The sequence below is a fragment of the Amblyraja radiata genome, chromosome 1, assembly GCF_010909765.2.
Source record: "Amblyraja radiata isolate CabotCenter1 chromosome 1, sAmbRad1.1.pri, whole genome shotgun sequence".
NCBI classification, from domain to species: Eukaryota; Metazoa; Chordata; class Chondrichthyes; order Rajiformes; family Rajidae; genus Amblyraja; species Amblyraja radiata.
In genome coordinates this window covers 153,191,711-153,208,133 of record NC_045956.1, presented here as the reverse complement: position 1 = coordinate 153,208,133, position 16,423 = coordinate 153,191,711, and the positions used below count along the sequence as shown (strand labels likewise).

Sequence of the window (16,423 nt, the reverse complement as noted above, 5' to 3'; positions counted from 1 at the left end):
TAATTAGGTTGGGGAACTGTCAATAACACTTTAATGTAATCAATATCTGTGATTGGTTTGTAGGGGCTGCCACCCCCATGTAGTTCTGCCCCGCAGGATCCGATGACCTATAAAAGGTGACCTCCACTCAGATCGTTGTCGATCTTCTGGAGGGGTGCTTGGGACTGCGTAAGCTTTTGGAGGTATCTGCTTGCACGAGGCTGAAGGGCTTGGACAAGCAGAGACAAGGATCGAACCCACGGTGGTTAGTTGTTGTATAGGGAGTTTGTTATTGTTTCATAAAATAAAGTTTAGTGGTCCAGTGCTTGACTCAGTGTTTTACTGAACTAGAATAAGGGGGGTTAACTCTAGGAGCATAATTACAGGAACACTAAAATAGACTTTTTAACACATACTAAAAATAACAAAAACAGAAGAAAGGATAGATTGTTGGCGAAGCAGCCGCTGCTGGTGGTGCCACCCGGTTAGAGTGGGTTGTTGGAGGTTAAATATTAATCATCCATTTTTAAATGAAGTTGATTAGGATGTGTGAGAGAACAAAGTTGTACAGTTGGAAAGCAAAGGAGAGGGGAAGGGAATGAATGAAATCGTAGAAGCATATTGCTGTAAGCTACAAACCAAAGTTTATGTAAAGTTTTCCTTCTAGTTATTCCTCCAGTAATTACCTCCAATTGTAGACATTACTAGAAACATAGAAAAATAGGTGCAGGAGTTGGCCATTCTGCCCTTTGAGCCAGCACCACCATTCAATATGATTATGGCTGATCATCTAAAATGATTACCCTGTTCCTGCTTTTCCCCCCATATCCCTTGATTCCTTTAGACCAAAGAGCTAAATCTAACTCTCTTTTGAAAACCCCTACCGTGACAGCTTGTGTAGCTATTTTCACCTTTTTTTCCCCTTTTCATATTCTTAGATTACTTTGGTCCTCAGCCCTTTTTAGGAAAGCGATTAAACAGAAACTAAATTTAAACTGATATGTGCACTCACTTCAGCCTCAATTTGAACATGCAATGCCGAGGGTTCCCTAACCTACAACCTTTCCACCACAGGAATTTAATGTTGGAAGAGTGCATAGTTTTTCAGATGAATTCGTATCCCCCCTTCCAAACCGGCAAGAGTTTTATTTAAACCCGCTCCTGCTCCATTGCTGTAGGTGAAGAGCACTGAAATCTAAAGTTGTGTGAACCGAGTGTCACGCCCAAGAGAAGCAGCTGCAAGGAAACTAAGGATAAGAAATACGCCAATTTGTGTTGATTGATAGTTTTCCTTATTAGCTTTGAAAATGGAGACAGTAAATTTGAACCCAAGAATTTCCATCATATGTAACAGAATTAAACATTGAATTGTCTGACTAGAGTCATAAAGTCACACAGCATGGAAACAGGCCCTTCGACCTAACTTGTCCATGCAGGTCAAGATGCACCAGTCTAGAACCAGGGTCCACAGTTTAAGAATAAGGGGCAAGCCATTTAGAACGGAGCCGAGGAAACATTTTTTCACACAGAGAGTTGTGAGTCTGTGGAATTCCCTGCCAGGGCATATGGGGAGAAGGCAGGAATGGGGTACTGATTGGGGATGATCAGCCATGATCACATTGAATGGCAGTGCTGGCTCGAATGGCGCCTATTCTGCACCTATTGTCTTGTCTACACTAGCCCCACCTGACCACGTTTGCCCATATGCCTCCAACCGTTTCCTATCCACGTGCCTATCCAGATGCCTTTTGACTAACCAAAACATTTTCACACAGAGGAACCAAAGTTCCTATAATCTTTTTGGCTCTGCCTTTAAGAAAGAAAAAAAAATGAACAAAAAACCAACCAATTCTTAAATTCTATTGTTGCCAATGCCAAGCCACTTTCCAAATGATTTGGTAATCTTGCGGTTTTCCTTGGGAGTGAAGACCAGTGATAACAACAGGTGTTAAAGGCTAATGGTATGAATTTGAGATTTTTAGAATCTCGTCATGAATTTGTGGTTCAACAGAATATATGTTGAAATAATTAAACAAAAATAACTGAATCTTACATGTTTAATTGTCCTTATTTAGTACAGAAAATAATCCTGAAAATATACAAGCATATTATCTAACGCTTCAAGGCAAATAATGGTTTAAAAATGAAGAACATTTATGCTAAATATTTAATTATCTTTGAAAAAAAGTTAAGAAGCTCAGAAAATAAAAATGGCAGTGCAGATTTTAAATGTTACTTCACATCTGGATTTCAGAGTTTGAATAATGGAAATATAGAATTCCATTTTTAATAAAATTCTATCATATTTGGTAAGGCATTGTAGGTGAAACATTTGGTAATTCACAAATGCTAATAAAATTGAGTAAAGAACATAAATCTACATAAATGTTAACATGAAAAACACCAGTTGCTCAGGTAGTTTCTGCAAATCAATAAAACAAAATTCTGTTCTTTTTGTATTATTCACAACAGTCTCATAAATGAAAATTCATAAAATGTTGCCACGTAGCAACAGGAGATTAAGCTTGGAAAACAGATAATCTCTTCTTTACATTTTAAATATATTAGTTGGCCCCTGCAGAATAGATTTCCTTGTCTTTCTTTTGTGCAAATTGGAAGGATTGCAGATCTCACAACATGGAAAGTCATACAGTATATTGAACGTGTTGGAAACTTCCTCCACTTGATCCTGAGATTTAAAAAAAAGTTTTCCTCTCTGTAATTTTTTTTTCAATAAAAAATGTCAAGAAGTCAAATGGAGTGATGTCTTCAGCTTGTATTGGCACCAGCCGTCTCCTCTGTCTGAGTTATGATACGTGGTCTAGAGCGTTGTCCTTTCTTGTGGATGCTGCGACCAGAAGAAATTAAGTCAGCATACCCTCGCTGATGTGAAAACGCATAGGTTGATCGACGAACAGATGCATTCCGACGGAAAGTACTTGGCCGACCTGGTTCGGGCAAGAGTTCGATCTCGTACTTTTTGCGGTTCATTTGTATCTGTTAAAAACAAAATGATATTATTTAAAGGATTCTTCCTCATTAAAGAACCCACAAAGGAGTTTCAGGCATAACAAAGCCAAGATAATTAATATCAATTTAAGCACCAAAGATGATCAAATCATTGCATAAATGCTGCTCGAAAGTACAGGCATGGTTAGTCGTACATCAATACCCTCCAGAGATATTATCTCATACAAATATTTGATGAAAGTGATGAAGGTTTTTTTTTTTTTTTAAACTCCATCAGCCTTTCAAATGTTAAGATGTCTAGTCCCACTGCAATTTGGGCAGGATGGATTTTCCACAACCACCACCATAAACCACACCTCTCCCACCCCCCAAACCTCCTCCAAATGTTTTAAACTCAAATTTGTTTTCTCTGATTAAACAACTCCACCCTCAAGAGCAGTAGATCCTTCCTGTTCACTTGGTTTAATTCTCTCAGGTTTGTTGTTCTAGCCAAAATACTATCACTTAGATTATTTTTTTTCCCCAAAGACAAAGGGCTCAGTCCAGCCAATATCTCCTCATCAATAGGGGATATGGGGAGAAGTCAGGAATGGGGTACTGATTGGGGATGATCAGCCATGATCACATTGAATGGCGGTGCCGGCTCGAAGGGCCGAATGGCCTACTCCTGCATCTATTGTCTGTTGTCTATTGTCAATACCTGGAGGGTATTGATGTATGACAGATTTCCAGAATCATCTTGAATCTCAACTGAGCTTTTCTCAGTTTTTTACATTCTTACTCTATGGTGAACAGAATTTTATTTTGTTCTCCAGCTGTGGCCAAACTAGTGTTTTATGAATATAGTTATGAATGAATAGCATGTTCATTATCTTTTAGAATCATCATCTCTACTCATCCTACAATCTTCAAGGAATTATGAACTACTCCAAGATCCCCCCCTGACTCTCTGCATGTATTCTCTTGTTTGCCTTCTCTAAACAATTATCTGAACTGCTCCATTTTTCCACTTAACCAGTTAATTGAAATTTCTTCCTCACCATCAATTACACTGCTAATTTTAACATTGTCTTAAACTTTTAATCATGGCTATAAAAGAAAATATTACAAAAGCAAGGGATTGGTATAAAGCTGCTCATTGACTAAAATTGCCATCCACCGGTCAGCATGGCTTTCTTCCATTCAGCCAATTTCTAATCCTATTTTGCAATTTCCATTTGATCCTTTGGGGTTTTACTTTCTTGATCAACCTGCCAGAGAAACCTTGTCATAGCTTACTAACAATCCGCAGAGAATTATTAATCTTTATTGCGTTTTTCGAGAAGTGGTTTCTTCTTTTGCTAAATCTTCTCAGCATAGAAAAATTGACCTTTTCCCAAATTAGAACTTTTTCTGTTTTATTTCACAACTATGCTCATTTTGATAATGAACTTGAAAATGGTCTCCCTTTGCTACTCTTAACTGGTTGCATCCTTAAAGACAAATGTGTTATCTGTTCTCCCACCTCCCTCCCAATCTCGTTGGACTTGCCAAATAATGATATAAAATATTTTATTCAAAATCTATTTCAGGAATTTAAACACCAACAGTTCGAACCTTCTCTAATATGTTCTCAGCGGGCGAGGCAGCATCAATTAGCAATGTTACAAAATTTTGAGGTTTTAAAAATCAAGTCTGCAATTTATCGCATCAGATAAAGCATAAAAAGAAGTTTAATATGACACATAATTCACTTTCATATCTTCAGTATTAAAAAAGTTATGGCTATTTTCATATTCGGAAATTAGCATCTTGTTCCCTATTGCTTTTCAATTGACTTAACACAAAAGCTGTGATCGAGGACAGTCAAAAGCCCATAACTTTCTTAAAAATTAAGAGAACTTAATGAAATTTTCAGTTATTATAGATTGAAGCATTCTGAAACAAATATAAAAAATCTTACTTGGATGACCTGAAATTAAAGCATATAATTCGTTAATTATGCTGAAGGTAGGTATTGTAACATCACTACATCTATGGAGCGAAGGAAATAGGCAACGTTTCGGGTCGAAACCCTTCTTCAGACTGATGTAAGGGTGGGTGGGGGGGGGGAGGAAGAAAGGAAGAGGTGGAGTCAGTGGGCTGAGGGAGAGCTGAGAAGGGGAGGAGAAAGCAGGGGCTACCTGAAATTAGAGAAGTCAATGTTCATACCGCTGGGGCGTAAACTGCCCAAGCGAAATATGAGGTGTTGCTCCTCCAATTTACGGTGGTCCTCACTCTGGCCATGGAGGAGGCCCAGGACAGAAAGGTTGGATTCCGAATGGGAGGGGGAGTTGAAGTGCTGAGCCACCGGGAGATCAGGTTGGTTATTGCAAACCGAGCGGAGGTGTTCGGTGAAGCGAACGCCAAGCCTACGCTTGGTCTCACCGATGTAGAGCAGCTGACATCTAGCGCAGCGGATGCAATAGATGAGGTTGGAGGAGATGCAGGTGAACCTCTGACGCACCTGGAACGCCTGTTTGGGTCCTTGAATGGAGTCAAGGGGGGAGGTAAAGCGACAAGTGTAGCATTTCCTGCGGTTGCAAGGGAAAGTGCCCGGAGAGTGGGTGGTACGGTGGGAAGGGATAAATTGACCTGGGAGTTACGGAGGGAGCGGTCTCTGCGGAAAGCAGACAGGGGAGGAGATGGGAAGATGTGGCAAGTGGTGGGATCACGTTGGAGGTGGCAAAAATGTCGGAGGATTATTTGTTGTATGTGACGGCTGGTAGGGTGGAAGGTGAGGACAAGGGGGACTCTGCCCTTGTTACGAGTGGGGAGGATGGGGAGTGAAGGGTTTGGACCCGAAACCTTGCCTATTTCCTTTGCTCCATAGATGCTGCCTCATCCGCTGAGTTTCTCCAGTATTTTGTCTATCTTCGATTTTCCAGCATTTGCAGTTCGTTCTTAAACTAAAATGTTCTCATCTTTCTTTTGGTCCCTGGACAGATGTTTGGCTGCAGTAAAGTTTCACTCATTGTTTCTAGTGACTTGTTGACCAGAGATACCTTTGCAATCTCAGCCTGTGCTTTAATGAAATCCAATGTTAAAATGTACACCAGGATCACAAAAAGAAACATGCCCAAAACCATCTAAAAAGTAGAAAAAAAATCTACAAAAATTCCAAGTTAAAGTGGTGCTGGCTCGAAGGACCGAATGGCCTCCTCCTGCACCTATTTTCTATGTTTCTATAAGACCAAACCTGTGATACCTATGAATTCAGAGCTGGAGTAGGCTGAGTCCCTCAATTTTGGTGCCATTTAATGTCGTGGCTCAACTGATTTTATGCTTAACTCCACATTCCCATCTACCCACCGATCACTAGTTGCTTGTCTAGAATCTATCTACCTCTGCTTCGAACAGAGAAGAGAATTAAAAAACTCAAAAAACCAAAAAAAAAACACACATCTTACACAGGAAATTCCATTTTAAAAAAACAACCCTTAGATTCACATGCAAGAGGAAACATAATCTTAGCAGGATCCCGCCAAGACTATTCAGGGTCTTTCAAGATGGTTTATCTTTAAGTTCACAAATTAGCAATTAGCTAGTTTAAGAAAAATGGAAACTGGATTTTAAAATTGAATTGCAATTGTACAAATTGTGAAGATAAAATTACTGCCAGTGCTTTGGCAAGTACATTGTTACTTACTTTATCGGTTTCTGACGGGTTAATTACCCGAGACATGAAGCGGATGGCCACAACAGGAAGAAGACAGATTGCTACAGTTAAAATGATAGTCAACCATAGATATGGCTGTCGAAGGGCATTGGGAGCAGCACCTGTGAAGTATATAGTTACATTATTATAGTGTTATAAACCAAACAGAAGTTCAATTAAAAAAAAACTTTTCTCCAACCAATTATAGCCAATTCAGCAATCTATATTTGCTCTTGGTTTAGTACGAACACAGTTGCGTCCTATTACCAAGTTTAACATATCCAATTGAGTTAGGTCAATGCTCAAATGCAGGATTGACAAAGTGCCACAGTTCCAGAAATGCCATCTTTCTGTTGAGAGATTAAAAAGAGGACACATTTGACCTTTTCTGGTAGGCACAATATTTCCTTGGGTAAAATGTAGAGTTTTCTCGTGTCCTGGAGAATATTTATCCAGCAATATTGATACAACTTTGCCTTTCATCGCATTATTTTATGTGGTACCTTGTGTCTAATTTGCTTATCGCACTTGCTGTATGACAAACTTGAATACCTTTCAAATGTTCATGATTTTCAGGTGGTTTACAATCTACTTTAGATGTGAAGGATGCAAACTGGTACGAGGTTGTTTATTTTACTTTCAAAATTACAAACCATTAAACCACAAGATCAATTAGCGTGATAATCATTGCTCACCAAATACAAGGCACATTACTATGTACAGGAGGCCGGATGCAGTAGATGAGGTGCACGTGAACCTCGGTTTCACCTGGAAGGACTGCTGTGGTCCATGGATGGAGATAAGGGAGGAAGTATAGGGACAGGTGATACATCTCGTGCAGTTGCAGTGGAAAGGGGAGGGGGTGGTTTGGTTGGGAACTGACGAGTGAACCAAGGCATTGCATCAGAAGGCAGAAAGTGTTGGGAAGATGTGACTGATGGTGAGATCATATTGGAGCTGACAGAAATGTGTTGGATGCAGATTTCTGGTGGGTGAAAGGCGAGGACCAGGGGAACTCAATCTGAGTTCCGTCTGGGTGGAGGGGGAGCGAGAGTAGAACTATGGGAAACAGAGGGGACATGGGTGAAGGATCCATCTCGGATGTCCTAGAATGGAAAGCCTCATTTTGGGAGCAGATTTAGTTTAGTTCAGAGATGGAGCATGGAAAAATCAGGCTCTTGGGCCCACCAAATCCTATCAACCCCCCTTACACGAGTTCTATCTTGCACACCAGGGACAATATATAGAAGCCAATTAACCTATAAACATGCACATCTTTGGACGGTGGCAGAGACGGAAAATTGAGAGTAGAGAACAGTATCTTTGCTTCCTCTCACCCTGCCTCTTGCATACTCCAGATAACTGTGAGTTGTTAAGTCTGTTGAAAGTCTATCCCTTGTAATGTAGGCTGAGAGAACAAGAAAGGGGAGAGAGGAGTCGGAGATAGTAAAAATGAATTTGAAGGCAGAGTAGGTTAGTGGTAAAGTTAATGAAATTAACATGTTCTGCATGGGTGCAGGAGGCAGCCCCAATGCATTCAATGTAGTAGAGAAAGGGTTGGGGGCTGTTGCCAGTGTCCATTTGGAACAAGGACTGTTTGAGTAACAGACAAACAGGCAGGCATAGCTGGGGCCCATGGTTACACCTTTAACTTGGAGAAAGAGAGGTTGTTGAGAATGAGGACAAGTTCCGCCAGTTATAGGAGGGTGTTGGTACAGCGAGGTTGATTAGACCTCTATTCGAGGAAGGTCTTCCTGGTGGGGGATGGATATGGAAAGGATATGTGATGATAGTCAGGGAAGCAAGGGGAAAAAACAATCGAAGCATTCATGTACTTGGAAAAGTGTTGTTCATCTCATCCCTTTGCAAACAGCTGTGCAAAAATAGTAGGTATCCGAAAAAGAGCAAGAGTTCTTTCAATTCCACTTCCTGGATTCTGCTTTGTCAAATTCTGGGGTTTCTTGGGATTATGTGGATTTTAATTTATGATTCCTTGCATTGTTTAATTATTGTGCCAAACTGTTAATTTATATTCAACCAGTATGACAATTAACACTAGTTTTGGCAGACCTTAGCAATGATGTAGTTCTGGAAAAGGGCAAAGAATTGAAAGAAGCTTTGCTGGGATATGTCGAACAAAAATCAGGACTTTTCTTACTGCCTCTTATATCATTGTGGATGGAGGATATATATTAACCTTGTTCTTTACCAAGCCCATGACAAATCGTATTTTATCTTCAAACAATAAACAAACTGCTGAAGGTACTAAGTAGGTGAAGAAACATTGGGAGTTCCCAGGCACATTTGGAAGGAAGAGGCCTGGAGCTGCAGTTCCTCATGACGGAGTTTCCCCAGTACTTAGTTTTTTGCTTAAAATTCTAACATCTACAGTCTCTTGTGTTGCCTTGTATTTAAAACACTTCTTCTTAACCAAAACTTTTAAATTGTTACATTTCATCCCGATGCAGTTTAAATCAAACACAAACAGAATTATTGAGCCATGTGAAACAATCCTGAATTTTAAACATAGCTGGGGGGGCGGGGGGAGCAGGGTGGATGAGCAGGATAGGAGCAGTTAGCAGTGGGAGGGTGGGGCGGAACGGTCAGCCGCAGTCGGGTGTGTATGGCTGGGCCATGTAACTCGCAATATTGCATATTGAAAAGTCTGCGCGCTGACCGCAAGGAGAATGTTCTTCATCGTGAACGCCGGTGACCTCCGGTGACCTCGGGATCTACAGAAATTGCTCGTTATTTCTGGGCCTTTTGAAGAGGGGGGGGGGGGAGGGTGGTGACGTAAATCGTGGAAAACAGTGCGCCTGCGCGTTGACAGCAGCTACTTTAATCCAGAGCCGGGGGTGGGGGGCACGAGCAAAGGCATTGTGATGTCATCAGCTCTGTTTTAAAAAAACATTCTTTGATTTTAAAACAATTTTAGTAAAAAACTCGGTGAATAATGAACCAAATTTTCAGATGAGGGGAATTCTGAAATCACGAGGTGAATCTCTACCGGAATATGTAAAAAGTTCTCCGTTACCGCGTCGGATTTTGGAGGAGATGTGAAAGAGAAACAAACTAACGAAGAGAGTTTTAATAGTTATCTGTTGTAATACTTAAAAATGTCACTGACCAGTAAAAGTAAAACCTGATGGGAAAAGGATGTGGATTCCTGCACTGTGAAGATCAAACATGATTGCAAAATATAAAACGATACTTCCAAGAACTGAAAAGGCATTGACAAATGTCCAGTAAGAAGTGTCCAGGGCAATCTGCCAAAAAAAAGTTAAAATATTTAATACAGACATTCTCCATTTGATATTCTCTATTAAATAATCTATGAAATTGGCAAAACATAAAATTTGGTGAACGACATTCCTGATTACGTGATATCAGGATTACGTGATATCAGTTGTTCTCAATCATAATATTTACAAAACCAAGGCTTTATTGTTTTTTGATGATTGCTAATGTGTCTCATTGGTTAAGGAGGCACATTAGTCCTTGTCTTATTCACACAGGTCCAGAGACCTCAAGGCGGTGTCACCCGGTTTTGTCTTCATAACAACTGCAGGTTCTTGCCAAATGTAATTTTATTGAAATTCTCACAAATGCTACAGACCACAAACTTTACGTCGAAGGAAATCCCCAGGACAAGTTCTGCTTGCAAAATTGAAATGATCAAGTTATAATCATGGTATTTACATATCCATACCATAATCAATTACTAAAATCTTATTGTTACTTAATGTGCATGTTCTTGGTGCTAATACTATATTTTTGGTATTATCTTAACCCAAGGCAATCTGCTTTTAAATTAAATGATCCATTTTTAGCAAATGCTAAAATATGGAACAAGGAAATAAATTTACTTAGGAGCTCCAAGTTTGCGGATGACACGAAGCTGGGGGGCAGTGTTAGCTGTGAGGAGGATGCTAGGAGGCTGCAAGGTGACTTGGATAGGTTGGGTGAGTGGGCAAATGCATGGCAGATGCAGTATAATGTGGATAAATGTGAGATTATCCACTTTGGTGGCAAAAACAGGAAAGTAGACTATTATCTGAATGGTGGCCGATTAGGAAAAGGGGAGATGTAGCGAGACCTGGGTGCCATGGTACACCAGTCATTAAAAGTAGGAATGCAGGTGCAGCAGAAGTGAAGAAAGCGAATGGTATGTTAGCATTCATAACAAAAGGATTTGTGTATAAGAGCAGGGAGGTTCTACTGCAGTTGTACAGGGTCTTGGTGAGACCACACCTAGTGTATTGGGTACAGTTTTGGTCTCCTAATCTGAGGAAAGACATTCTTGCAATAGAGGAAGTTCAGAGAAGGTTCACCAGACTGATTCCTGGGATGGCAGGACTTTCATATGAAGAAAGACTGGATAGACTCGGCTTGTACACGCTGGAGTTTAGAAGATTGAGGGGGGATCTTATAGAAACTTATAAAATTCTTAAGGGGTTGGACAGGCTAGATGCAGGAATATTATTCCCGATGTTGGGGAAGTCCAGAACTAGGGGTCACAGTTTAAGGATAAGAGGGAAGTCTTTTAGGACTGAGATGAGAAAATCATTTTTTACACAGAGAGTGGTGAATCTGTGGAATTATCTGCCACAGAAGGGAGTTGAGGCCAGTTCATTGGCTATATTTAAGAGGGAGTTAGATGTGGCCCTTGTGGCTAAAGGGATCAGGGGGTATGGAGAGAAGGCAGGGATGGGATACTCCTGCACCTATTTTCTATGTTTCTATACGAGCTCTTCCTCCCGTGTGTCAGTTAAGCAGACCAGGAGGTTCCAAGGTTCATAAGTTAATGTGATAGGAACAGAATTAGGCCATTCGACCCATCAAGTCTATTCTGTCATTAAATCATGGCAGATCTATCTGTCCCTCCTAACCCCATTCTCCTGCCATCCCCGCATAAACACTGACACCTTGATTAATTTGAACAATTTCTTCTGGAAAGCATGCAAAACTATGGATGGCAATAAACAAAGAATGTTCTTATTCCTCATTCACTGCTAATCACTGGCAAGGAACTCAAGGCCAATTGCACTCAAATCTATACCAAGGTTATCTATTTTTGCAAGAGTGGATGAAACCATGAAACATCTACTTACCTGGAAATTAACAGCTATGATTAGAGAGGAGGCTGTGGTGACTGCAAATGACTGATAATCTGTCGGTGCCTCACCATCCTGACCCATTGTTTGAAGGAAGGCTCCATATGGTACAAAGAAAATGATCATAGACACAATAATGCCATGAAATAAGCTGAGAAAGAACTTCGTAAAATTGAAGTAAGAGCCTTTTTGCCCTGGTATATAAAGCTTTGGAAACCGAAGACTCAATTTATCTGTAACATCCTAAAGAGAAGGGAAAAGAGGGAAAAACTGAGCAAAATGGATAACTATAATCTAAACTATACCATTGAACAGTGCAAGAGAGATAAAATATGCATCTTGTGGCATAACATTTCTGCTATTGTGACCATTGGTGATTTGGCCTGGAAGTGATTTGGGCTTTGCCAAAATATTCTCCCCACGGGATCAGCATAGTCAATGAGTATGCACAAACTAGATCGATATTAAATCACGGGGAAAGCAATGAAACTGCAATAGGAAGACGGTACAAGTGCCTGAAAACTATGACCTCCATGTTCCAGAACAGCTTCTTCCCAGCAACTATCAGGCTCTTGAATACTGTGCACCACTAATCACTGCAACAGCAACAATGATCTGCTGTAGACATTATTTTGGTTACACTGCAGTTTTTGGTTTTGCAATATTATAGTTGGGTTACCTGATATTGCCAATTATTAATTTATTGTATATGTGTGTTTTTTGCATTAATAGGACAACTTGATTTTTGACCTGTTGTTAACTCAACCATAGAAAATGAAGGGATGACCTGATCGAGAAGTTTCAAATGCTATAAATTGATAGGGTAGGGAAGGACAGGTCGTTTTCCTGCACAGATAAACTAAGATGAACTAATCTTAGTGGAGAAATCAAGAGGTGTTAAATCCACATGGCAAGTGGAAATCCAAACTATCTGAAAAAAATTAAATATAAAACTGAACTTTAATTCACATTGAATGACATTAAGTTGACCTGTAATTCACCAACTGTTCACATGATGCAGAAATCTGGATTTTGTTTGCTTCAAAAGAAATAACTCAATTTGAAACATTGTGGGACCAGCATTCTGGCAGGCAGGTTTGCCACTGCTACACGGGTGGTTTTAAACTGAATAAGGGGGGTGGGGTGTCGAATGGGATAGTGGAGGATGGAGTTAAAGGGAAAGGGTTTCTTAAATGTGTGAGCGTAGAGACAGAGGGGTGTAAAATGAGGGTAGAAGCAATAGGTAGCAAGGTGAAAAGTAAAAGTGGCAGGCAGACAAAACCAGGGCAAAAATCAAAAAGGGCCACTTTTCAACATAATTGTATAATGGGTAAGAGTGTTGTAAAAACAAGCCTGAAGGCTTTGTGTCTCAATGCAAGGTGCATTCGTAATAAGGTGGATGAGTTGAATGTGCAGATAGCTATTAATGACTATGATATAGTTGGGATCACGGAGACATGGCTCCAGGGTGACCAAGGCTGGGAGCTGAACATCCAGGGATATTCAATGTTCAGGAGGGATAGAGAGAAAGGAAAAGGAGGTGGGGTAGCGTTGCTGATTAGAGAGGAGATTAACGCAATGGAAAGGAAGGACATTAGTTTGGAGGATGTGGAATCGGTATGGGTAGAGCTGCGAAACACTAAGGGGCAGAAAACGCTGGTGGGTGTTGTGTACAGGCCACCTAACAGTAGTAGTGCAGTTGGAGATGGTATCAAACAGGAAATTAGAAATGCGTGCGACAAAGGCAAAACCGTTATAATGGGTGACTTCAATCTACATATAGATTGGGTGAATCAAATTGGCAGGGGTGCTGAGGAAGAGGATTTCTTGGAATGTATGCGGGATAGTTATCTAAATCAACATGTAGAGGAACCAACGAGAGAGCAGGCTATTTTAGACTGGGTATTGAGTAATGAGGAAGGGTTAGTTAGCAGTCTTGTTGTACGTGCCCCCTTGGGCAAGAGTGACCATAATATGGTTGAGTTCTTCATTAGGATGGAGAGTGACATTGTTAATTCAGAAACAATGAACTTAAAGAAAGGTAACTTTGAGGGTATGAGACGTGAATTGGCCAAGATTGACTGGCAATTAATTCTAAAAGGGTTGACGGTGGATATGCAATGGAAGACATTTAAAGACTGCATGGATGAACTACAAAAATTGTTCATCCCAGTTTGGCAAAAGAATAAATCAGGGAAGGTAGTACATCCGTGGATAACAAGGGAAATCAGGGATAGTATCAAAGCGAAGGATGATGTGTACAAATTAGCCAGAAAAAGCAGCATACCGGAGGACTGGGAGAAATTCAGAGACCAGCAGAGGAGGACAAAGGGCTTAATTAGGAAAGGAAAAATAGATTATGAAAGAAAACTGGCAGGGAACATAAAAACTGACTGCAAAAGTTTTTATAGATATGTGAAAAGAAAGAGATTAGTTAAAACAAATGTAGGTCCCTTGCAGTCAGAAACAGGTGAGTTGATCATGGGGAACAAGGATATGGCGGACCAATTGAATAACTACTTTGGTTCCGTCTTCACTAAGGAAGACATAAAGAATCTGCCGGAAATAGCAGGGGACCGCGGGTCAAAGGAGTTGGAGGAATTGAGTGAAATCCAGGTTAGCCGGGAAGTGGTGTTGGGTAAATTGAATGGATTAAAAGCCGATAAATCCCCAGGGCCAGATAGGCTGCATCCCAGAGTACTTAAGGAAGTAGCTCCAGAAATAGTGGATGCATTAGTAATAATCTTTCAAAACGGGTAGCAAACGTAACCCCACTTTTTAAGAAGGGAGGGAGAGAGAAAACGGGGAATTACAGACCAGTTAGTCTAACATCGGTAGTGGGGAAACTACTAGAGTCAGTTATTAAAGATGGGATAGCAGCACATTTGGAAAGTGGTGAAATCATTGGACAAAGTCAGCATGGATTTACAAAAGGTAAATCATGTCTGACGAATCTTATATAATTTTTCGAGGATGTAACTAGTAGCGTGGATAGGGGAGAACCAGTGGATGTGGTGTATCTGGACTTCCAGAAGGCTTTCGACAAGGTCCCACATAAGAGATTAGTATACAAACTTAAAGCACACGGCATTGGGGGTTCAGTATTGATGTGGATAGAGAACTGTCTGGCAAACAGGAAGCAAAGAGTAGGAGTAAACGGGTCCTTTTCACAATGGCAGGCAGTGACTAGTGGGGTACCGCAAGGCTCAGTGCTGGGACCCCAGCTATTTACAATATATATTAATGATCTGGATGAGGGAATTGAAGGCAATATCTCCAAGTTTGCGGATGACACTAAGCTGGGGGGCAGTGTTAGCTGTGAGGAGGATGCTAGGAGACTGCAAGGTGACTTGGATAGGCTGGGTGAGTGGGCAAATGTTTGGCAGATGCAGTATAATGTGGATAAATGTGAGGTTATCCATTTTGGTGGCAAAAACAGGAAAGCAGACTATTATCTAAATGGTGGCCGACTAGGAAAAGGGGAGATGCAGCGAGACCTGGGTGTCATGGTACACCAGTCATTGAAAGTAGGCATGCAGGTGCAGCAGGCAGTGAAGAAAGCGAATGGTATGTTAGCTTTCATAGCAAAAGGATTTGAGTATAGGAGCAGGGAGGTTCTACTGCAGTTGTACAGGGTCTTGGTGAGACCACACCTGGAGTATTGCGTACAGTTTTGGTCTCCAAATCTGAGGAAGAACATTATTGCCATAGAGGGAGTGCAGAGAAGGTTCACCAGACTGATTCCTGGGATGTCAGGACTGTCTTATGAAGAAAGACTGGATAGACTTGGTTTATACTCTCTAGAATTTAGGAGATTGAGAGGGGATCTTATAGAAACTTATAAAATTCTTAAGGGGTTGGACAGGCTAGATGCAGGAAGATTGCTCCCGATGTTGGGGAAGTCCAGGACAAGGGGTCACAGCTTAAGGATAAGGGGGAAATCCTTTAAAACCGAGATGAGAAGAACTTTTTTCACACAGAGAGTGGTGAATCTCTGGAACTCTCTGCCACAGAGGGTAGTCGAGGCCAGTTCATTGGCTATATTTAAGAGGGAGTTAGATGTGACCCTTGTGGCTGAGGGGATCAGAGGGTATGGAGAGAAGGCAGGTACGGGATACTGAGTTGGATGAACAGCCATGATCATATTGAATGGCGGTGCAGGCTCGAAGGGCCGAATGGCCTACTCCTGCACCTAATTTCTATGTTTCTATGTTTCTATTACAGGCATAATGTAAAAGTGTGATGATCATGGAACAATATTGAATACTTTTGTAACTTTGACTACGATATACATGGTGACTCTTTGCATACTAGTTAATTGCATGGAAAACAAAATTTTCACTGTACCAAGTGCATGTGGCAAGAAAGAATCAATCAATTAATATTCAGATGGAATGTACCTGATCAAGCACCCCAACAACCAAAACTGGAAGACTGCTGTATAGGACATTGTAAAGGGTGATGAACCAGTTTTCATATGCAGTCTGAAAATGAGAAGAGAATACATGAGATTCCCTTAATTCTCCAAATCTTATCTTATGCTGCAACATATGAGCGAGAAAGCAAATGCCTGCTTGTGTGCATAAACACATTTAAAAACAAAAATATGAACAATTATGAACAGTATTTGCAGCAATGCAGAGCACAGTAAACATTACTGAAGTATTATCAACATAAATTTTTC

The 16,423-nt window shown here is 40.7% G+C and overlaps 1 protein-coding gene across 2 annotated transcripts in view; it reads right to left on the bottom strand.

The window, feature by feature from the left end:
- Positions 1 to 2,018: 2,018 nt before the first annotated feature.
- atp8b1 (ATPase phospholipid transporting 8B1) overlaps positions 2,019 to 16,423 on the bottom strand; it is a 142,264-nt gene continuing 127,859 nt past the window's right edge. For both annotated transcript variants that reach the window (XM_033033018.1, XM_033033009.1), the window contains exons 24-28: positions 16,140 to 16,223; positions 11,737 to 11,982; positions 9,753 to 9,891; positions 6,617 to 6,747; positions 2,019 to 2,976 (exon numbers count right to left, since the gene is read on the bottom strand). In XM_033033018.1, the coding sequence (XP_032888909.1) occupies positions 2,749 to 2,976; positions 6,617 to 6,747; positions 9,753 to 9,891; positions 11,737 to 11,982; positions 16,140 to 16,223 (828 nt within the window). In that variant the 3' untranslated portion in view covers positions 2,019 to 2,748. The remainder of the gene's footprint in view (positions 2,977 to 6,616; positions 6,748 to 9,752; positions 9,892 to 11,736; positions 11,983 to 16,139; positions 16,224 to 16,423) is intronic.